The 16,806-nt window shown below is 38.4% G+C and overlaps 1 protein-coding gene across 17 annotated transcripts in view; it reads right to left on the reverse strand.

Annotated features, from left to right (window-relative positions):
* Positions 1–16,806, reverse strand: part of PCDH9 (protocadherin 9) — an 894,725-nt gene that overhangs the window by 322,353 nt on the left and 555,566 nt on the right. For 8 of the 17 annotated variants that reach the window (XM_073346260.1, XM_073346252.1, XM_073346244.1 and 5 more), the window contains one exon: positions 10,126–10,201. The exons of 3 other annotated variants lie outside the window; for them this stretch is intronic. In XM_073346260.1, the coding sequence (XP_073202361.1) occupies positions 10,126–10,201 (76 nt within the window). Of the gene's footprint in view, positions 1–9,280; positions 9,338–10,125; positions 10,328–16,806 lie in introns of those variants that run through there. 6 more of the 17 variants (XM_073346269.1, XM_073346311.1, XM_073346275.1 and 3 more) reach the window with 3 other exon arrangements.

The raw sequence follows: 16,806 nt of genomic DNA on the forward strand, positions 1-16,806 counted from the left end.
AATATTATATCAAAACAATGGTAGGAAGAGTGTGAGGGTAAAAGAAGATATTAGAAATAGGTTTTCCACCCCTACTGTTGAGTTTAAGTCATATGGTAACAACGTCTATGTCTTGGTACAAAGAGGAAGCCTTCGTTTGAGTAATATGTAATTACATTAGGATTAAGCCAAAGAGTAAATGAAAACAAGTTAATACAGTTTTCTCTGTTTCATTCTACAAATGAAGAACCATCTCTCAGGTAAGTGGATACCACTTCAACAGAAGTGCAATTCACTTCAGTGGAAATTGTGTGATCGTATCTGAGGACAGATCTTTACTTAAAAAAAAGCACTTGAAATTAAGAGTTCTTTTCAAATATCTCAAAATGCCCTTTCAAACTATGGTATGGTACCTCTATATTGTCTATGGAAAGGCACAATTCACAATTTGGGGAGGCAAAAGCTAATTTTGCTATTTTCTTGATGAAGTTCAGTTTCTGACTAGATGGTTTTCTATTTACGGCACAAGTGTATAGTCATCAGCATTCAATAACACTGTAGAATTTCTGAGCAGCAAGATAGATTACCTTCTACTCCTCCAATGTCATGGCACTCAATAAGATAGGCTTACAAGCTAGTACATATGAAAAAAATAAACCACCAAAAAAACCCCTTGTGTGATGCATAAGTACTCAAAGAAGTAGGAATCAAACAGAAACTATTATCCAGGAAGTGCAAAAGGACAAAACAAAAACAGTTGTTGTCTTTAAACAGATGTACACTTTACAGGACACTGATAATGAATGTCCTTAATTAGTGTATGTGATTAACATGATAACAGAACAAATAAGACTGGGAATTAGACAACAACCTTGTTCATTCAAAAAAAGTCATTTAAAAATAACAAATATTGTTTATTCTCTAAAGAGCTTTTGTATCATAATTCACTAATTTTAGTTGTACATGATGCCAATAAACTTTATAGAAATTCAATTTAGTGTAATAACCTGCTGTAAATAGAGAAAAGTATTTATTCTAAATCACCTGCCAATTACAGAGGAACTGTGCGGCAACAGGCCCTCTACCTTTGCTTTTATTCCACTCATGTTATATTTTTCTACTAGTTGCCAGCATGCAGCTGCACAGGGAGAACCTGCACATGAGTGGTACAAAGTCAAGGAAACTATTTACTTGAGTAAGGGTGTTCAGGATTGCAACTTACTACTGTTGCTACATTTTGTAAAATCTGCATGATTATTTATAAATAAAGCTACGATTTAGTCATGGATGTCGCGGAAGTCATGGAATCTGTGATTTCCAGCAACCTCCATGACTTCAGCCTATGGTGGCTGGGAAGTGCGGGGTACCCCCGCTGAATCTGGTGCTCCAACATTTCCCAGCCCCTGGGCAGCAGGGAACCCCTGCAGCTCCTGGCCCCTGTGGGTGGCAGGGGAACCCCAGAGCTCCTGGCCACCATGGCCAGTGGGGGTACCCCACAGCTCCCTGCTGCTGTGGGCAGTGGGAGATCCTGGAGGTACAGCTGGCAGGGGAACCCCGCAGCTCCAGCTCCCGTCTGCCATGGGCCCCCGGGGCTGCTGGCTGCTACGGGGGCACCCCAGAGCTCCCAGACTCCGCAGGTGGTACTGGGGGACCCCCGTAGCTGCAGGTGGCAGGGATATCCCACAGCCCCCAGCTGCTGCAGGCGGTGGGAGGCCCCGCATCTCCCAGCCATGTGCTGCAAGTGGACCCTGGAGCTCTGACACCCAACCCTCAGTGGGGGCCCTGGAGCTCCTAGCTGCTGTGCAGCTTCCCTGCTGCAGGCGGTGTGGGGACCCAAATATTGCCATTTTGTCACAGATATTTTTAGTAAAAGCCCCAGACAGGTCACAGCTTCCATGATTTTTTTCTTTATTGCTCATGACCCATCCTGACTTTTATTAAAAATATCCATGACAAAATCTTAGCCTTATTTACAAATGATTTCCAGCATGGCGTGTAGTATAAGAAACTTAACTGACATTGAAACTGTGATTTTCTTTCGTTGCTCTAATTTTTAACAGTTCCTGGGATAGCTTTTAAATTGACTTGAGTTTTTCTGTTTTAATCCTAATGTAAAGGGACTTTTTGTTTAGCTGCTGAGGCATGAAGAAATACCCACTGACATCAAAACACAAAAATCTGTACAGAAGGAAATCAATAAAAGCACTGCCTGTGTTTTAGGGGTTTTATGCGGGTTTTTTTTTCCCTATTGTGGGCATTTAAGTAGAAATTGTGGTTATATCATTTTAACCTTGAGACAGTTATAAAAGGCCTGGATGATTAAGTGGTTAAGCATGAAACATTTGTCACTTTCCTCTTACATAATGTCCAGATTTGGAGTTCACACTTAAAAAAGATGTTGAAAAACGGAAAAATGTTCAGAAAAGAGCTACCAATATGAGTCCACGTTTAGAAAACAGACAGGCTAAGAAGCACAGTCTGCTTAGTTTATCAAAGTGAAGGTTAAGAGGTAACTTGATCGCTGTCTATAAGTATCTGAGTGTTGGACAGATTCTTCATCACTTGAAGTCTTTAATTCAACACTGGATAACTTTTGAAAATATTCTGTAATTATAACAGAAATTATGGGCTTGATGCAGAAATTATTGTGTGAGATTTGTTGGCCTGTGTTATGCAGTAGACCAGATTAGATGATCAAAATAGTCACTTTTGGCCTTAAGAATCTATGATTCTATATAATGAAAAGATTTCTGAGTGTAGATGGCTTTTTAGCATAGGAGACGTTGTCCAGCTATACTGACAGGAGTCATTGCATATGGGTTAATCAGGCTGCAACATTATTATTAGATTTCTGGGACTACGGAGCAGATAAAAGTGTACAGTGCAGGTAACTCTATTTCATTCAATATCTACTCAGTGGCTTCTGCCAGCCACCCTCTTTTTCCATCCTGGTCCCCAGTCAGTGTATTGCTGGGACCTTACCATGCCCACTCTCAAATGAGGGTTAAGGTGGGCTATCAAGGAAACAGGGCTCAGCTCCCTGCCATGCGAGTTATAGAAGCTCCTAGGCTACCCTCCTCATTCTACTCCTTTAAGTCCTTTACGAAGTCATTTATCTGGTCTCTGTATCCCACCACTATGGAGTACCTGCACTGGATATCTGCCCCACACTTATGTAAGGAGTTGCACAGATCAGATTCAACTCTGACTCACATTCCACACATCCTGAATTGGTGCATGAGAAGAAAGGAAAAGAAAACAGGATAACATTTTGCTCTGTGTCTTCTTTCTAAACCAAGAATGCTGTAGAAATCTTAATGAAATGTTGATACATTTCATGCCTCTCAGGGTTGTTTTTTTTTTAAATAAAAAAACAAATACACGGTGCTAAGATTGAATCCAGTCTATTTTAAAAAAAACAGTCTATTTTATAGCTGTTCAGTAGGCTAATTCACCGAACTTGATTCCAGTTCCTCTTGCTACTATTTGCCTGTAGCTAAATGTGACAGTGTAAGATTCTGTGTGAGGTATGAACTTGTGTTTAATGAAATGGAGGAAATGTCTCAAAGGCAAATGTTCTTCTTTTAGTTCTCAGAATATGAAACACAAAAATAGCTATGGACAGTGATTTATCTGGAGAGAAAAAGTTAACATAGAGGCATCCCTGGCTACATGTTAAACTGTAAATTCTCCACTATGAACGTCAGTCTAGCCAAGTCGAACAAGCAACTTTGGAGCAGTAAAGGAAAGCAAGGATTATACAGTGGGAACAGACTAAGGTTAAAACACCATCATCCACTGGCCCCTGTCATAGTAACACTGTAAACCAGAGTTCTTTGCATGAAAGGATTAGCTTCTCCACATGGGATCTTGTCATATGACCAACTTTAATACAAGACACTCTTGCCGTAACTCTGAACTGTGCCACAGAAATATTCATGCTTATTACTGGAATTATATTACAATTTAATTCCCCTGATATCATTTCACTAAATAACTGTAGCATTAGGTTTATTCAAATGCGGGGGGGCTCGTGTTTTATCAGCCACACTGATCCAAATATTGTTTAATATACTGGAAATAAAAAGCATTGTAGATATAGCATTAATGGCAGACTTGAGCTATTTTAGACATTGCTTCCAAGAACATGGAATTGCTTCCAAATTTGTATTTTTATTTTGAATACCCTCAGGCATTATAAAACAACTTTCTTCTTTTTATGTTTAGAAGTGAAACCTTTAAAATGCAAAGGGTTTGTTACAGTTTTTCACCCAAGCCCAGTCTTCCTAACATGAAAGCATAATTCTGGGCTATGTAACGTTTATTTATATTGCTTATTAATTATGGGCAAAAAATAGGCAAAAATATGAAGGACATAAATATTTTTTCTTTTTGCTTCTTACTTATTTCCACACTACGGGAATTATTACACACGCACATCTGAAATGTATAATAGGCTTTCACCCCAGAGCAGTTCCCACACTTGGTTAAATATATGCTATTTCTCTTTATCTCTTTGAGGGAGAATGAATCACATCCACAGCTTGCAGCTATCAAAATGTAATTTCATCAAGCTAGTTCACGAAAGTACACATTTCACCTTCTTTACACTAGGAGGCACATTTTTCCTACATACAATTCTATCATACTGTTAGCTATATTGAATGTAACCATTAGATGGGTTAACATTTCCAGTTCAAATGATAGTGCTCAGCAGCCTTTGCTAAAAGAGCAGTGAAAGCAGGATCCTTAACTAACAAGGGCTCATTTAATGCTGATGAAAATCAAAACTGTACTAACAAGAAAACAACACTGAGCACCTGTCTGCTGAATTACAGAAGAAACATTCCAGATTAAAATACAGCAAATTCTTCTCTTAATGTCAACAAGTCATAAAACAGGATGTTTCTGTTAACATTACACTTTGTAATAAACACATTAAAAAGCCACAAAGCAAGCAGAAGAGATGCAATGAAGTCATGTTGGTAATATGCAATTTCTACTAGATTTTAGGGCAATTTGGTGGTTTTGCAGGTTTGTATCTGACATACTAAGAGATAAAATCTGGCAACAACTGAAACCTTTGGAACTATTTTCCCTTTTAATAGCTTTCTTAGGAAGAGTGAGAAATGAAATGAATAGACTTTTAAATACAAAAATATTCTTCATTTAGAAACAGGTTGGGTCAAAAATACATACACCAGAAATCAAAATGTGGCCAACTAATTTTTAAACCTCTATTTTTACAAATTCCTTTCAAAGCTCTGCTGCTTCTTTTATGGCAATTATAGTTTCCCTTGTATTTTCATTATTTTTCTCTTTTTAATTATATATTCTCAGTGCAGCAATCACAAATCCGTGTTCTACTTCCTCTTTGGGATTACACATAATACTTCATTTTACTGTGTTTCAAGATAGTTGCAAACAATTGGCTTATATTACATGCTGATTTCAATTTGTCCTGTCTACATTGACCACTAAGTCGTGGTCAACATGGTGTCATTTTCCATGGTTGTTCACAACTGTGTTTAAGAATGATAACATTTTACAAATTAATGTTGTGTGTGAAATTAAATCATCTCAGTCATGACTCTTGAACACTGAGATGTTCTATAATTAATTTGAATTAGTTGTTGTTACTAACATGTAATAATGCCACAGAGCTTGTGCAAATGTATGGAAGGATGCAGTTTTTCAGCCCACAATATATTGTTCACTGATAAAGAGTTCTGATAAAATAGGGATATACCGATGCATCAAGTGAAAGGTGAACTTTATAGTTGTTTAATGGACAATTAACATTGATATTAGAAGTTTGAGATGGCAAAGACCTATAGGTGGATTGGATGAAAGCTTCAAGAATATGGGATGGCTGGGACGAGGCTGGGGATTATGTGGAAATGATTACGGAACGTATGGTGACCTGCACTGTACAATTTGTGGCTGGTTAGTCCCAGATATCTTAGGTGATTAAAACTGCAGAGTAATTAAACTAAATCCATTGCCTCCTCTTTTTTTTCTGGCATGGCTGGACAATGTGAGCCTACACAAAGTAGACAGGTTACGTGCTGATTTAATTATTTATTTTCTATTTGTCCTGCCTCTCCTGTCTATCCTCCCCTAGTAAACATGTTGACAATAGTTAGCTAATAGAACTAGTGTTTGTAATCTCTCTTCCTTTCAGTCTCTCCCAGCATGAGAGACTGCTGTCTTTAATATTAGTTGGGAGAATTTTCTCTGGCTGTGTATGCCCTTTTCATTAGACTAGTGTAATTGTAACTCCTTGTCTCTTCATAGGCTGGAAACAGAACAGTGAGTTTCTCATGCAGTAGATCATTCGGCTATGAGAATCTTTAACTCATTCTTTAACATTACAGGCTGTCCAAACCTGGCCCTTGCCCACTGTCCAAACTTAATTAAAGCAGCAACATACCACTATCAGCAAACAATGGCTACATCTTTATTTATATAAATTTATGGTTTACAACAATAAAAACACACCATTCACAAGAACATTGAAGTCATTCACCAAAATGGTTCTCACCATTTAACAGGTCTTTCAGGCAGAAATAGCATCCTGCTTCAACAAACTGAACGCACCTTGCATTAGAATTAGCTTTGAAAGGGACAGTGAAGAACAAGTTTGGACCCACATGTAATTTTTGGTATAGATAAATTATTAGACAATCATTACAAATAGTCCCATGATCACTCTTCTTTTCATTTTTGTTGGAACAGTTTAAGAGCACAACAAAACCTTGCTCTATAATATTTACCACACTACATTTGCAGCAGTACTTGTGCACGGGAACACTAACATGAAATTAGATACTAGATACTGACTAAAAAAAATCATGAAATTGCCTAGTCTATTCTCATTGCCATCTGAAGAGAAATAATAAAAGAATAAATAAATAAACAAACAAACACACATTGTAAATAGAGAAAAGTTAATTGGAGTTTCAAAATCAAATATGTCATTTGTTGTAAGACAAATAAGGAACTTTGAAAAAATATAATATTCAGGCAGTCTCTCAAAAAAACCTATAAAACTAATTTACCTACCTACAATTCTTATTACACATTAACCATTATTAATGACATTATTACACCTTTATATTATGTATAAATACACAATAGTGTCATTTACTATTATGATTACACAAGAGAAAGGGCAATGGAGAATAAGGCTTTTTATCAAAGAAATATTGAATTTTGATGCTACTTTTGAGGTGTTATATATATATATATAAGACTGGCTCTCAAAAATAAAACAAACTAACTTGTAACTCTTATTACACAGTTTTGTTTTTTGAGAGTCTGTACATATACATATATAACACCTACAGACTAACATTAAAGTTACACATTTCTTTTAAAAATCCCTCATTTATCACCTCCTTGAATTTTCTGTAAAGTGGATATAAATGTGACCATTCTGATTTGGAAACATTTTATACCCTCTTTTTGAGCATTTTGTTCCAGTGTAAATCATGGGTGTGGTGAATGAGAGGAGAATGTAAAGCCCCCCAAAAGTCTTAATGGGCCCTCAATGGGCTTTTTCTTTTGAACACAGATATAATTAAGTATTAGGATTACAAAGAAATCACAAAGCATGTCTAACTGTTTCTCTGTAGTTTTAAAGATTTAATCCAATGCATATGTTTCATTAATGTAACAATATGGGTTCTCACTAAGGATTCCTCCCTTCCACTGCATAATTGCACCTGTTATCCCACAGTATTCACAATGCTTTTTAACCATGCACACTACAGTAGGAATCACTTCAACAACCACTGAAGTCAAACTACCTCTAGGGTTGAATGCAGTAACTCTTTAACATTGCACAGCAATAATACACTACAGATGAAGACAGGAAGTGTCAAAGATTACCATATCCAATTGACACAACATCAGCAATTTAGGTAGGCAAAGTGTAATTAACTCACATTCTAATTTTGCCCTAATGCTGGGTAGAACTTCTATTCATGTGAAGATGCTGTGAGATCTTTCAGGCCCATAAACTGTCACAAACTCTATTTCACATCTCCTAATTAAAAAATAGCCATCTCCAGCCACACAGTGACCACTTCATTGGTTGCTTGGGCAATAACTCAGTAAGGACTCAAGAGTTAAGAGTGGAATCTACATAATCACCAGTGCCATTTCCTCATGCACCTACGTTTCCTGGGGTGACTTCTGTGCAAATAAATTATTACGCTCTGCTTAGCTTGTAAGGTCTGATGAGATATATGAGACACTATTTAAATGCATGCTTTAATTCAGTCTGATAAAATAATTAGTATAGGAAGCTATATTACCATGCCTCACTAACCTTCAATACAGCTCGACCATTAGTTTCTCATAGATTTACCATGAATTTAGTTTCCCCAAAGGCTAAATTTTGCATAGTCACATCAGTTACAGACATCACGAAAATAGAGATATTCATATGAGCTTTAAATACATCTGCCGACTTCGGCGAATTAGATCAATTTGTAATTAATATTGCATGATTGCACGGTGCAGTTGACACCTATTCGCAAATGCAGAACGCTCCCATGTAAGACCTTTGTACCGAGTTTACTGAGCCTGCTCTTTGCTCAGCTTTGTTTGATGGACTTTTATGCTATGTGCTATATAGAGATATACAACTCAGTATCAGCAAAGCTCATGCTACATTGCCTACAGGTAATGAATGAAGCCTTAAGACAGCCCTCTACTCTAGTTAAATATGTCACTCTTCTCTTGCATGGACAGGGAATTAACAGGATAATTCCACCTAAACTAATCAGTTACATATACTATACACATTTTTCACTTTTAGCTGCTATACTACTACAGGTCCTTGTGTTTTTGTGGACTTAAGGTCACAGTTTGAGCTGGCCAGAAAACAACATTTCCATTTTGTGAAAAATGTCAAGCTCTGGGAATTTGTTTTTGCTGAACAAGACCAAGACCTTTCAACAGTTTTAATGAAGAAAAAAAACCAACAACAACAAAAACATGTATGTGACAGAGAGACAGAGGTTACATAAACCCCAGAATAGCCAATAGCCCAGTGGTTATCGTGCTTACCTATGATACGGGAGGCCCAGCTTCAAATCTCACCTTTAAATTAAACTATTGTTTATTATAGGGAGTGTCTGTCTCTCTGTCTCTCTCCCCCTGAGAAATGTTCCCAGCAAAAGTTTTGTCAAAATGAATAGGTTTCTGCGAAAAGTTTAGGTTTTGACAAATCAGCATTTTCCAATGACAAAACACTTTATCAAAAAATTCCCAATGAGCTCTAGTCAATTACCTGTAGAGTCCTCAGTTCAGATGTATGATTCTCCCATTATCACTTGCTGAGCTGCATCTATAGTGCAGGATGCAAGCATTGTAATTCCAATATAAAATGTAAAAATGAATTAAAATTAAAAGGAAAAATGGTTTTCCAGACATATAGATGTGGTGGTTGCCAGCCAAACTGCCCATGTGGAACATTGTAGATGAAACTCACATCCATTAGAGCCAAACATGAGCTCCCCAACCTCTCAAGCTAATGGAGAATTTCCATTTACTTTTGCAAGCGGAAGGGTTTTCAGTGTGACAGCTACTATAAAGAGGTGGTACATATATGCAAACTAGCCAGATAACTATATGTGCCCTAATTTGTTCCATTTTTTTTAACATAGTTCAATGAAAAATTTCACCTACAATTCATTGTTCCTTTGATCTCCAATAGGTATTTAGGATGATTTCATACCCCATCCCACAATGAAGACTGAAGCATCATTGTAAGAAGAAAGTGTATAGGTAAATACTACACAACACTGCAAATGACAACAAAGACAAGCAAGCTACCTTTTAGAACTTTCTTCTTTCTTGTTTTTTCCACTCATCATGTAGTCTGTCTATACACGTTTCCCAAATGAGCACAATATTTTTTTTTACTTGTGTTCCTTTTTTTACAATCAACATTGTGACATGATATTTCAGGCAACTAATTTAACATGCTGTAAAATCTTCTTAACTGCTGTGACTAAATATCCATGCACATGCTCCACGTCTCTGCAGCTTAATCATTTTTTAAAAAGTGAAAAGGGAAAACAAAACAAACAAAAACCTCTACCAAAGACTACCAAAGCCTTGACATCAACTCACCAGAGTTGGGGTCAGAGTTGCCATCAGCTTCAGTCCTCTTGTCCGGTGAGGCCTGGTCGTAGAATTCGTCCTGTGGCTGAACCAGAGGGAGAGGATGTGAGATCAGGGTTCCACTACCCACAGGCTCATGGTCTCCTAGACCACTGTCACTGCAGCTTTCCTGGGAGCCATCAGGGAGGTGAAACGTAACACGGCGCTGGGACTACAAAGAAGAGCACAGGACATGCTGATTAGTGCTCTTTTTTTTTCCTGTTCTCTCTCTTTAAAAAAAATAGACCCCTGCGGCACTTTTTTCTAACCCCGTACAGCAACCCAGGGAAGAAGACATGCAGGAGAGTGGAGGTTCAGAAGTTTCCATGAGCTGATCTGTGAAGTAAGCCTCCCATCAGAAAGCACTTTTCTGTGTTTCTTGCCATGTTAAAGGGATGACATACAAATCTTGTCTTGAACAACAGAAACCTTCGGGAACTATGCTAAGAAAAGCAGGCTACAGAACACTGATGATTGAATCATCCATTGAAGTCAGCAAACAGTGTGAACATATCACCTACACAATCAGTGTGTGTATCTTAAAACTTTTCCCCACTCTTTCCAGAACCAGAATGATACAAGTCCATCTAAATAATCTGTCCATTGTTGCGTGCAGTGTTATTGTAGACATGTTGGTCCGAGGATACTAGAGAGACAAGGTGGTCCAGTAAAAGATATTACCTCATCCAACTTCTGCTGGTGAGAGATGCAAGCTTTCGAGCCACACAGAGCTGAGGAAGAGCTCTGTGTGGCTCACCCACCTTGTCTCTCTATTTAATGATACTAACACTTAGCATTTATAACATAGCTTTGAAATTACAGTGATTAACTAGGGTTTACAGAACACATCCGTGGAGTAGCTGATTACTACAACAATTTTACAGAGGGGAAGACTAAGGTTAGATGTCTTGCTCAATGGAACAGAGCAAGTCAGAGCCAAGATTAGAAATTATCTCAAATTACAGGACAGGACTAAGGAATCTGACCAAAATATTTGCACAGGATACACTTGAAACGGTTAACAAACAATCTTGATTTTTAAACAACTCTTGGAAGTATTGGAAGATGCAAACTCCTCCTTTTACCAGCTAGTGCCTATGGAATAGAATGAGGTTTTTCATAAAAGCAGTATGATCATAATATTAAGTGTATCATGAGATAACACTACATTCTCAGACACTGGAGGCAACTAGAGAATCCCAAGAGAGGACCCTAAGCACATCTTCCCTCAAAATCTGAATTATAGTAGTGGACAGTTTGAGTGATCTGGTTAGGTGAGATGGTATGGGATCCAGGGTAGATTCACAATCTTACTGCTGAACTTTGGAAGCCTTTAGATTCTAATGCCCCCAGTCGTGGTCTGACTAAAGTCAATAGGAGCAGCATTGGTCCCATATTCATTATGATGTGGAGAAAGTCTAGGGATGATACTATTAATTGTGTGTTTTCTCATATCAGCCATTTGAAAACAACTGTACAAGATAATCCATATCCTCCTCCAGCCTCCTTTTTTATTCATCATACTTGGTCAAACCTAGATGCTTGATTGAACTCATATCGTTGGATTACTGCTTAATTTAGTATCAAATAAGCTTGATTTTTTATCTTTTAAGATGTTCCTCATGCTATAATGGCAGCTGGTGCAAAGTGGTCTAGTTCCATTGAAGTCAATGACCTTTGTCAATTTATACCAGCTGAGAATTTAGCTCTCAGTGTTTCATGACTAGGCCAACTTTTACATCAAAATATACCAGTTAGTTTATCTTATGACTTCTTTCACTCTGTAGTTGATTCTCTGAACATACTGTGTAATCAGTATTGCTAGCAGATTCTTTTCCCCTTAAAGATGAACAGAATACATTTCATTTGTAAACAAATATAACTGAATATCTTTTCCTTGTTACCTATCAGATCTGTGTTCTTGGGGAACCAGGGCGCAGTATCCAGCCTGTCTGACTCATGAAAGACCTTTCCCCCTCCTCCCCCAAGCCTCTTCTTGAGCCAAAGCTGATCAGAAGACAGAGTTACAAAAAGCAGTGAAAAGACAGAGACACACCTAAACTCCTCTGGATAAGGGTGACAGGATGAAGGAAACTCCCCTAGCCCCATTTGCATCAAAGTTGGGACAGGGAGGCTCTCCATTAGCATACAGAATGGAGAACAGAGATTCCAAGGCAAGAACTGCACTGAACTCTGGGACCAGAAAAGCAGGAAAGCACTGCATGATGGGGAATCTCTGCTCCAGATATTAATGAACCCACGCCTGCACACACCCAGCTCAGTAGTTATCAGACCAATTCTAGTAATAAATCTTTTATTGGTATACAAAATACTGAAGGTGCCTAATTGCATTGCGAGCTCCCTCGAAGAAACACTGCCTATAGCCAGGAATGGTCAGTTCCTATTGTCTAGCCGGAACAAGACAACTTTGGTATATTCCCTTGAGTCATCAGTTTACCCATAAACAAATCCCATGTTCTTCCTTGAACCATTGTTCTTTCCCTACAAAAGAAACTACCCATGCTCAAGTAAGTGCTCTGATGCCTGAATCCAATATCTGCAGCAGTTCCATGGGGACTTCATCTTCTCCTGACTGATTGTGCTGGGGGCACTGCCTGTCTCCAGCATTCCGGACCCTCAGCTACCACCACCACCTGGGAATCCCAATCGATTCAAGCTTCACAGTGTGGTGAGAACTGATCTCTCTCTCTCTCTCTCTCTCCCTCTCTCTGACCCTGACTTGTGTGATCAGTTATATTTTCTAACCCTGACTTTTATAATCAAATTTAAGTTAAATTTAATATTATAACTGTTTTGTTTGTTTGGCTCCCCTTGTATGGTTATTACTTGGCAATGAATAACTTTTGTAGTTAAGCTGGTTGCTTCTCTCTCTCTCTCCCAATCCCTTGTGGGTGTTTTTGGCTTCCCCATTTGCTCTGCAGCAACACTCCTCATACCTAAGCTAAATATCCCTGCAGCACCCAAAAATCCTGTGGATTTTTTGCTCATCAAGTGGGTTACTACCAGAACAATTGTAACATGAAAGTGGGGATAGGGACGTGCTGAACCTGGGCCATCTGAGGGTGGCAGCTTGGAAGTGCAGCTCAGTCCAGCCTGCTGAGTCCAGGGGCATATAAGGGGTCAGCTTGGGAGTGCTGATTAACCCAGTCCTTTCAGGCGCTCTGTTAGTGTGTGTGTTCGTCTGAATCTGGGGCTGGAAGAACCCAGCCCTGGGCAACCTAGATCCTTCAGGATATCTGCAATGGGAGGGAACATGCAGAAGGAAGAAGTAGAGCTCCATATGAGAGCAAAAGTGACACAAGCAGTACATGGATAGAATTACAGAACCCTCCCCCACCCCAGAAGAGTAACCCTAATAAATGAGTGTACCCCAAAGTAACAGGCGAATCTGGTAATATCCTCCATTTATCACCAAACAATAACATTCAGAGTTCTGTATTTCCAAAACAAGAGATGATGACACTAGCAGGACTTTCAGCAACAGAAGAAAGGCTTTTTCTTTCAATATTTGTGAAACAAAAGGGCAGCATAAGGAAATATCAACGGTTGATGTAAACAGATCTCTAAATTAGGGAGCCAATAAAAATCCTTCTCTTCAAGACCATATAAAATAGTGAAGAAACATTAGGGTCTGACTCAGCTAAACAGAAGCATCTGCAATTCCAACAGCATTCCAAAGGCCTGTAGGGTTATACAGCAAAGAAAGCTGATCGTAGTTAAAACAGTATTCCTCATACTAACAGGCATACACAATCCATTATGGCTGTTTCCACGCCATTGTCATGTCAGGGTGTTATAACAAGGGGATTGGATACATAAGAGTACCTAGATAGATATGAGTCAGGTTTTTCCTGGCTGATTAGTCAGCTGAAAATACATTTCACAGTCTCAACAATGAGAGTGGGAGCTCCTTAGCTGACAGATCAGTTTTTGAAGTTGTCCAGTGAAAGAAGAAAAGTTTCAGCTACAGGATTTTCTATGGAATTAATCATTGTAGTATTGGCGAACCTCACAAATATCAGTGGAATTATTCTCATAACTCTGAGGTCAGCAAGCATTATCTCCATTTCACTGATGGGGAACCAAGGCATATGGACATACATGACTTGTGAAAGGTCAATCAGGAAACTTATGGTAGAGCCATAAATATAATGCAAGATCTCCTAAGTCCCATTCTGGTGCATTTACCCCAAGACCACCTTTCCTTTCCCAACAGCCCCAAATGTGATCCACCCTAACACATCAGGCACCCCAAATAAGAAAGTATTGTGAGCATGCAATATTCCAAGCACCTCCCCAAGCAGCCTTCCTCTCCCTTTGTAAACCTTGTTGGCCTTCCAAAACATACTGAACTTTCCTTGCTGAATAACATCAAGGACCACTGTGCTTTTGTTTTGAAAGGAAAGTTGCCTATATTTCTTTTCCTCACTAAGTTAAGTCAAACCGTTAGCAGCCAAGGAGCTCTCACGATCATTGTTCCATCTCATCTGTACAGTCACTAAGTACAGCATTTCAAATGCAGTTTTCCTCCAGATGGGATCAGTCTATGCTGAATAACAAGCTTTATGATCAGTGTACAGCACACCTAAAACATCCTGGTCATGGATGGCAAGCCCTTATGATCTCAATGCAAGTTTTTAGCTGTATTTCATGCACACACATAATACTTCTACTAGCTTCTTAGCACTTTTTACTTTTCTAATTACAAAACCTGTCTGTGTAATTGTAAGAGTGAGCCTGAGAGCATCATCATAGTTAAGACTGAGCAACGTTTCCCAAGATAAACCATGTCTTTTTCCTCAGATACCATAAGTATGTGCTTCTAAATACATCTTAGGACATGAGGCTAAGAAAATTCAGGAGGAAAGGGCTAAGGGTTTTTCTTTGGTTTTTGTTATTTTTGTTGTTGTTTTTTTTTTAAACACCTATATCTTTAGAAGATGGGAAGAGTTAAAAATCATGGCTTGAAACACTCATTTTGCATCTAATGCAAACACCTTCATAACACACATTTGAAATAAGTTACTCCATGATATGTTCTAAACTTAGGAATGTTAACAAACAAATAAGCAAAAAAAAAAGGAAAGTATAGATGTCAAAGTACTGAGTTCTGAAAAATTGATACTCCACACATCTAGTAGCTGTTTCAATGGCTCAAGGGATGGGATCCAGACTGGGATCCAAACTGTCACCTCTAGGGCTCTAGTTCAAATCTATCTCAGGTCAATACTGATTAAAAGTTTTTTCCCATCAAAGTAACTAAATAATAGGCGTTTATGTTACAACTACCAGTATTCCAAAGGACGTTAAATGGTCTATGTGATGACAGTCTCATCATGGAGGCTAAACTATTTTTCTCCACTTAGGTGGTGTCTTCCCTTGGCATTTCTGCTAAATATTTCCCCACTTTTGCTACCACAAGTTCCAGGTAAACAGGGTTCCAGGCAGCCATTGGTGTTTTAGGTACTATCATCTATTTAAGCTCAGAAGAAGCCTGTAAATCACAGGTGCCTAAAATGATGATAAATCCAACTCAGTGGTAACAATAGTGGGAGACTTTAGTAAAAAATTCCTAAGGGAGACAAGCCTGAGAAGAAGTCTCTTTAAAATAGCATACTGGCTGCTACTTATGCTGTTCCTGGTTTGAGACTAGAGAAGGTTATTTATGGGCCTGTCAATATATGACAAATTGTCAGCACTAAATTCACTAATTAAAATATATGTATTTTTAAATAAGAGTGACTTTTTCCATGGAGACTGTATTAATAACTAAAACTATTCTATATATACCTTCTTAGCAGATACCATAGACACTCTGAAGCAGTGAGAAATGGTCCAAAAAGAAAGCAAGTCAGGAATGTACAAGTATCAGAAATTAATTAGCAACTAAATTTTTGCAGTGGCTACAGCAAAACTTAAAGAGCTGCATAATATATAACCATGTATCATTGTGTGAGCAACTTCTATTGTTTCACAAATCCATTAGATCTTGACATCATGGATTTCAGCCCCATTTGAGGTCAAGCATGCAACAATCTACATGTGATTAAGGCATCAAATGAGCCTTCAAATCACTAAGGCTGGACAAACCATTTGAAAACCTTTCTGCCCTGTAAGATTCTGCTGAACTGAATCCAAATGTTGCAAGTGAAGGTTCAATATACACCATGAGAATGTGCAGGCTGTGTGTGTCACAACATTGATGCAAACTTGCTTATGTCACATCACATTTTGAGCATGGTTTAGGGAAATACAACTTAGATGGAGCTACTAGAAGGTGGCTGCAAAATTGGTTGGAAAACTATTCCCAGAGAGTAGTTATCAGTAGTTCACAGTCATGCTGGAAGGACATGAGTGGGGTCCTCCAGGGATCGGTTCTGGGTCTGGCTCTGTTCAATATCTTCATCAATGATTTAGATAATGGCATACAGAGTACGCTTCTAAAGTTTGCGGATGATACCAAGCTGGGAGGCTTGGCAAATGCTTTGGAGAATAGGATTAAAATTCAAAATGATCTGGACAAAACCAGAAAAATTATCTGAAGTAAATAGGATGAAATTCAATAAGGACAAATGCTCATAGGAAGGAACAATCAGTTGCACACATACAAAATGGGAAATGACTGCCTAA

Source organism: Lepidochelys kempii, chromosome 1, assembly GCF_965140265.1.
Source record: "Lepidochelys kempii isolate rLepKem1 chromosome 1, rLepKem1.hap2, whole genome shotgun sequence".
NCBI classification, from domain to species: domain Eukaryota; kingdom Metazoa; phylum Chordata; order Testudines; family Cheloniidae; genus Lepidochelys; species Lepidochelys kempii.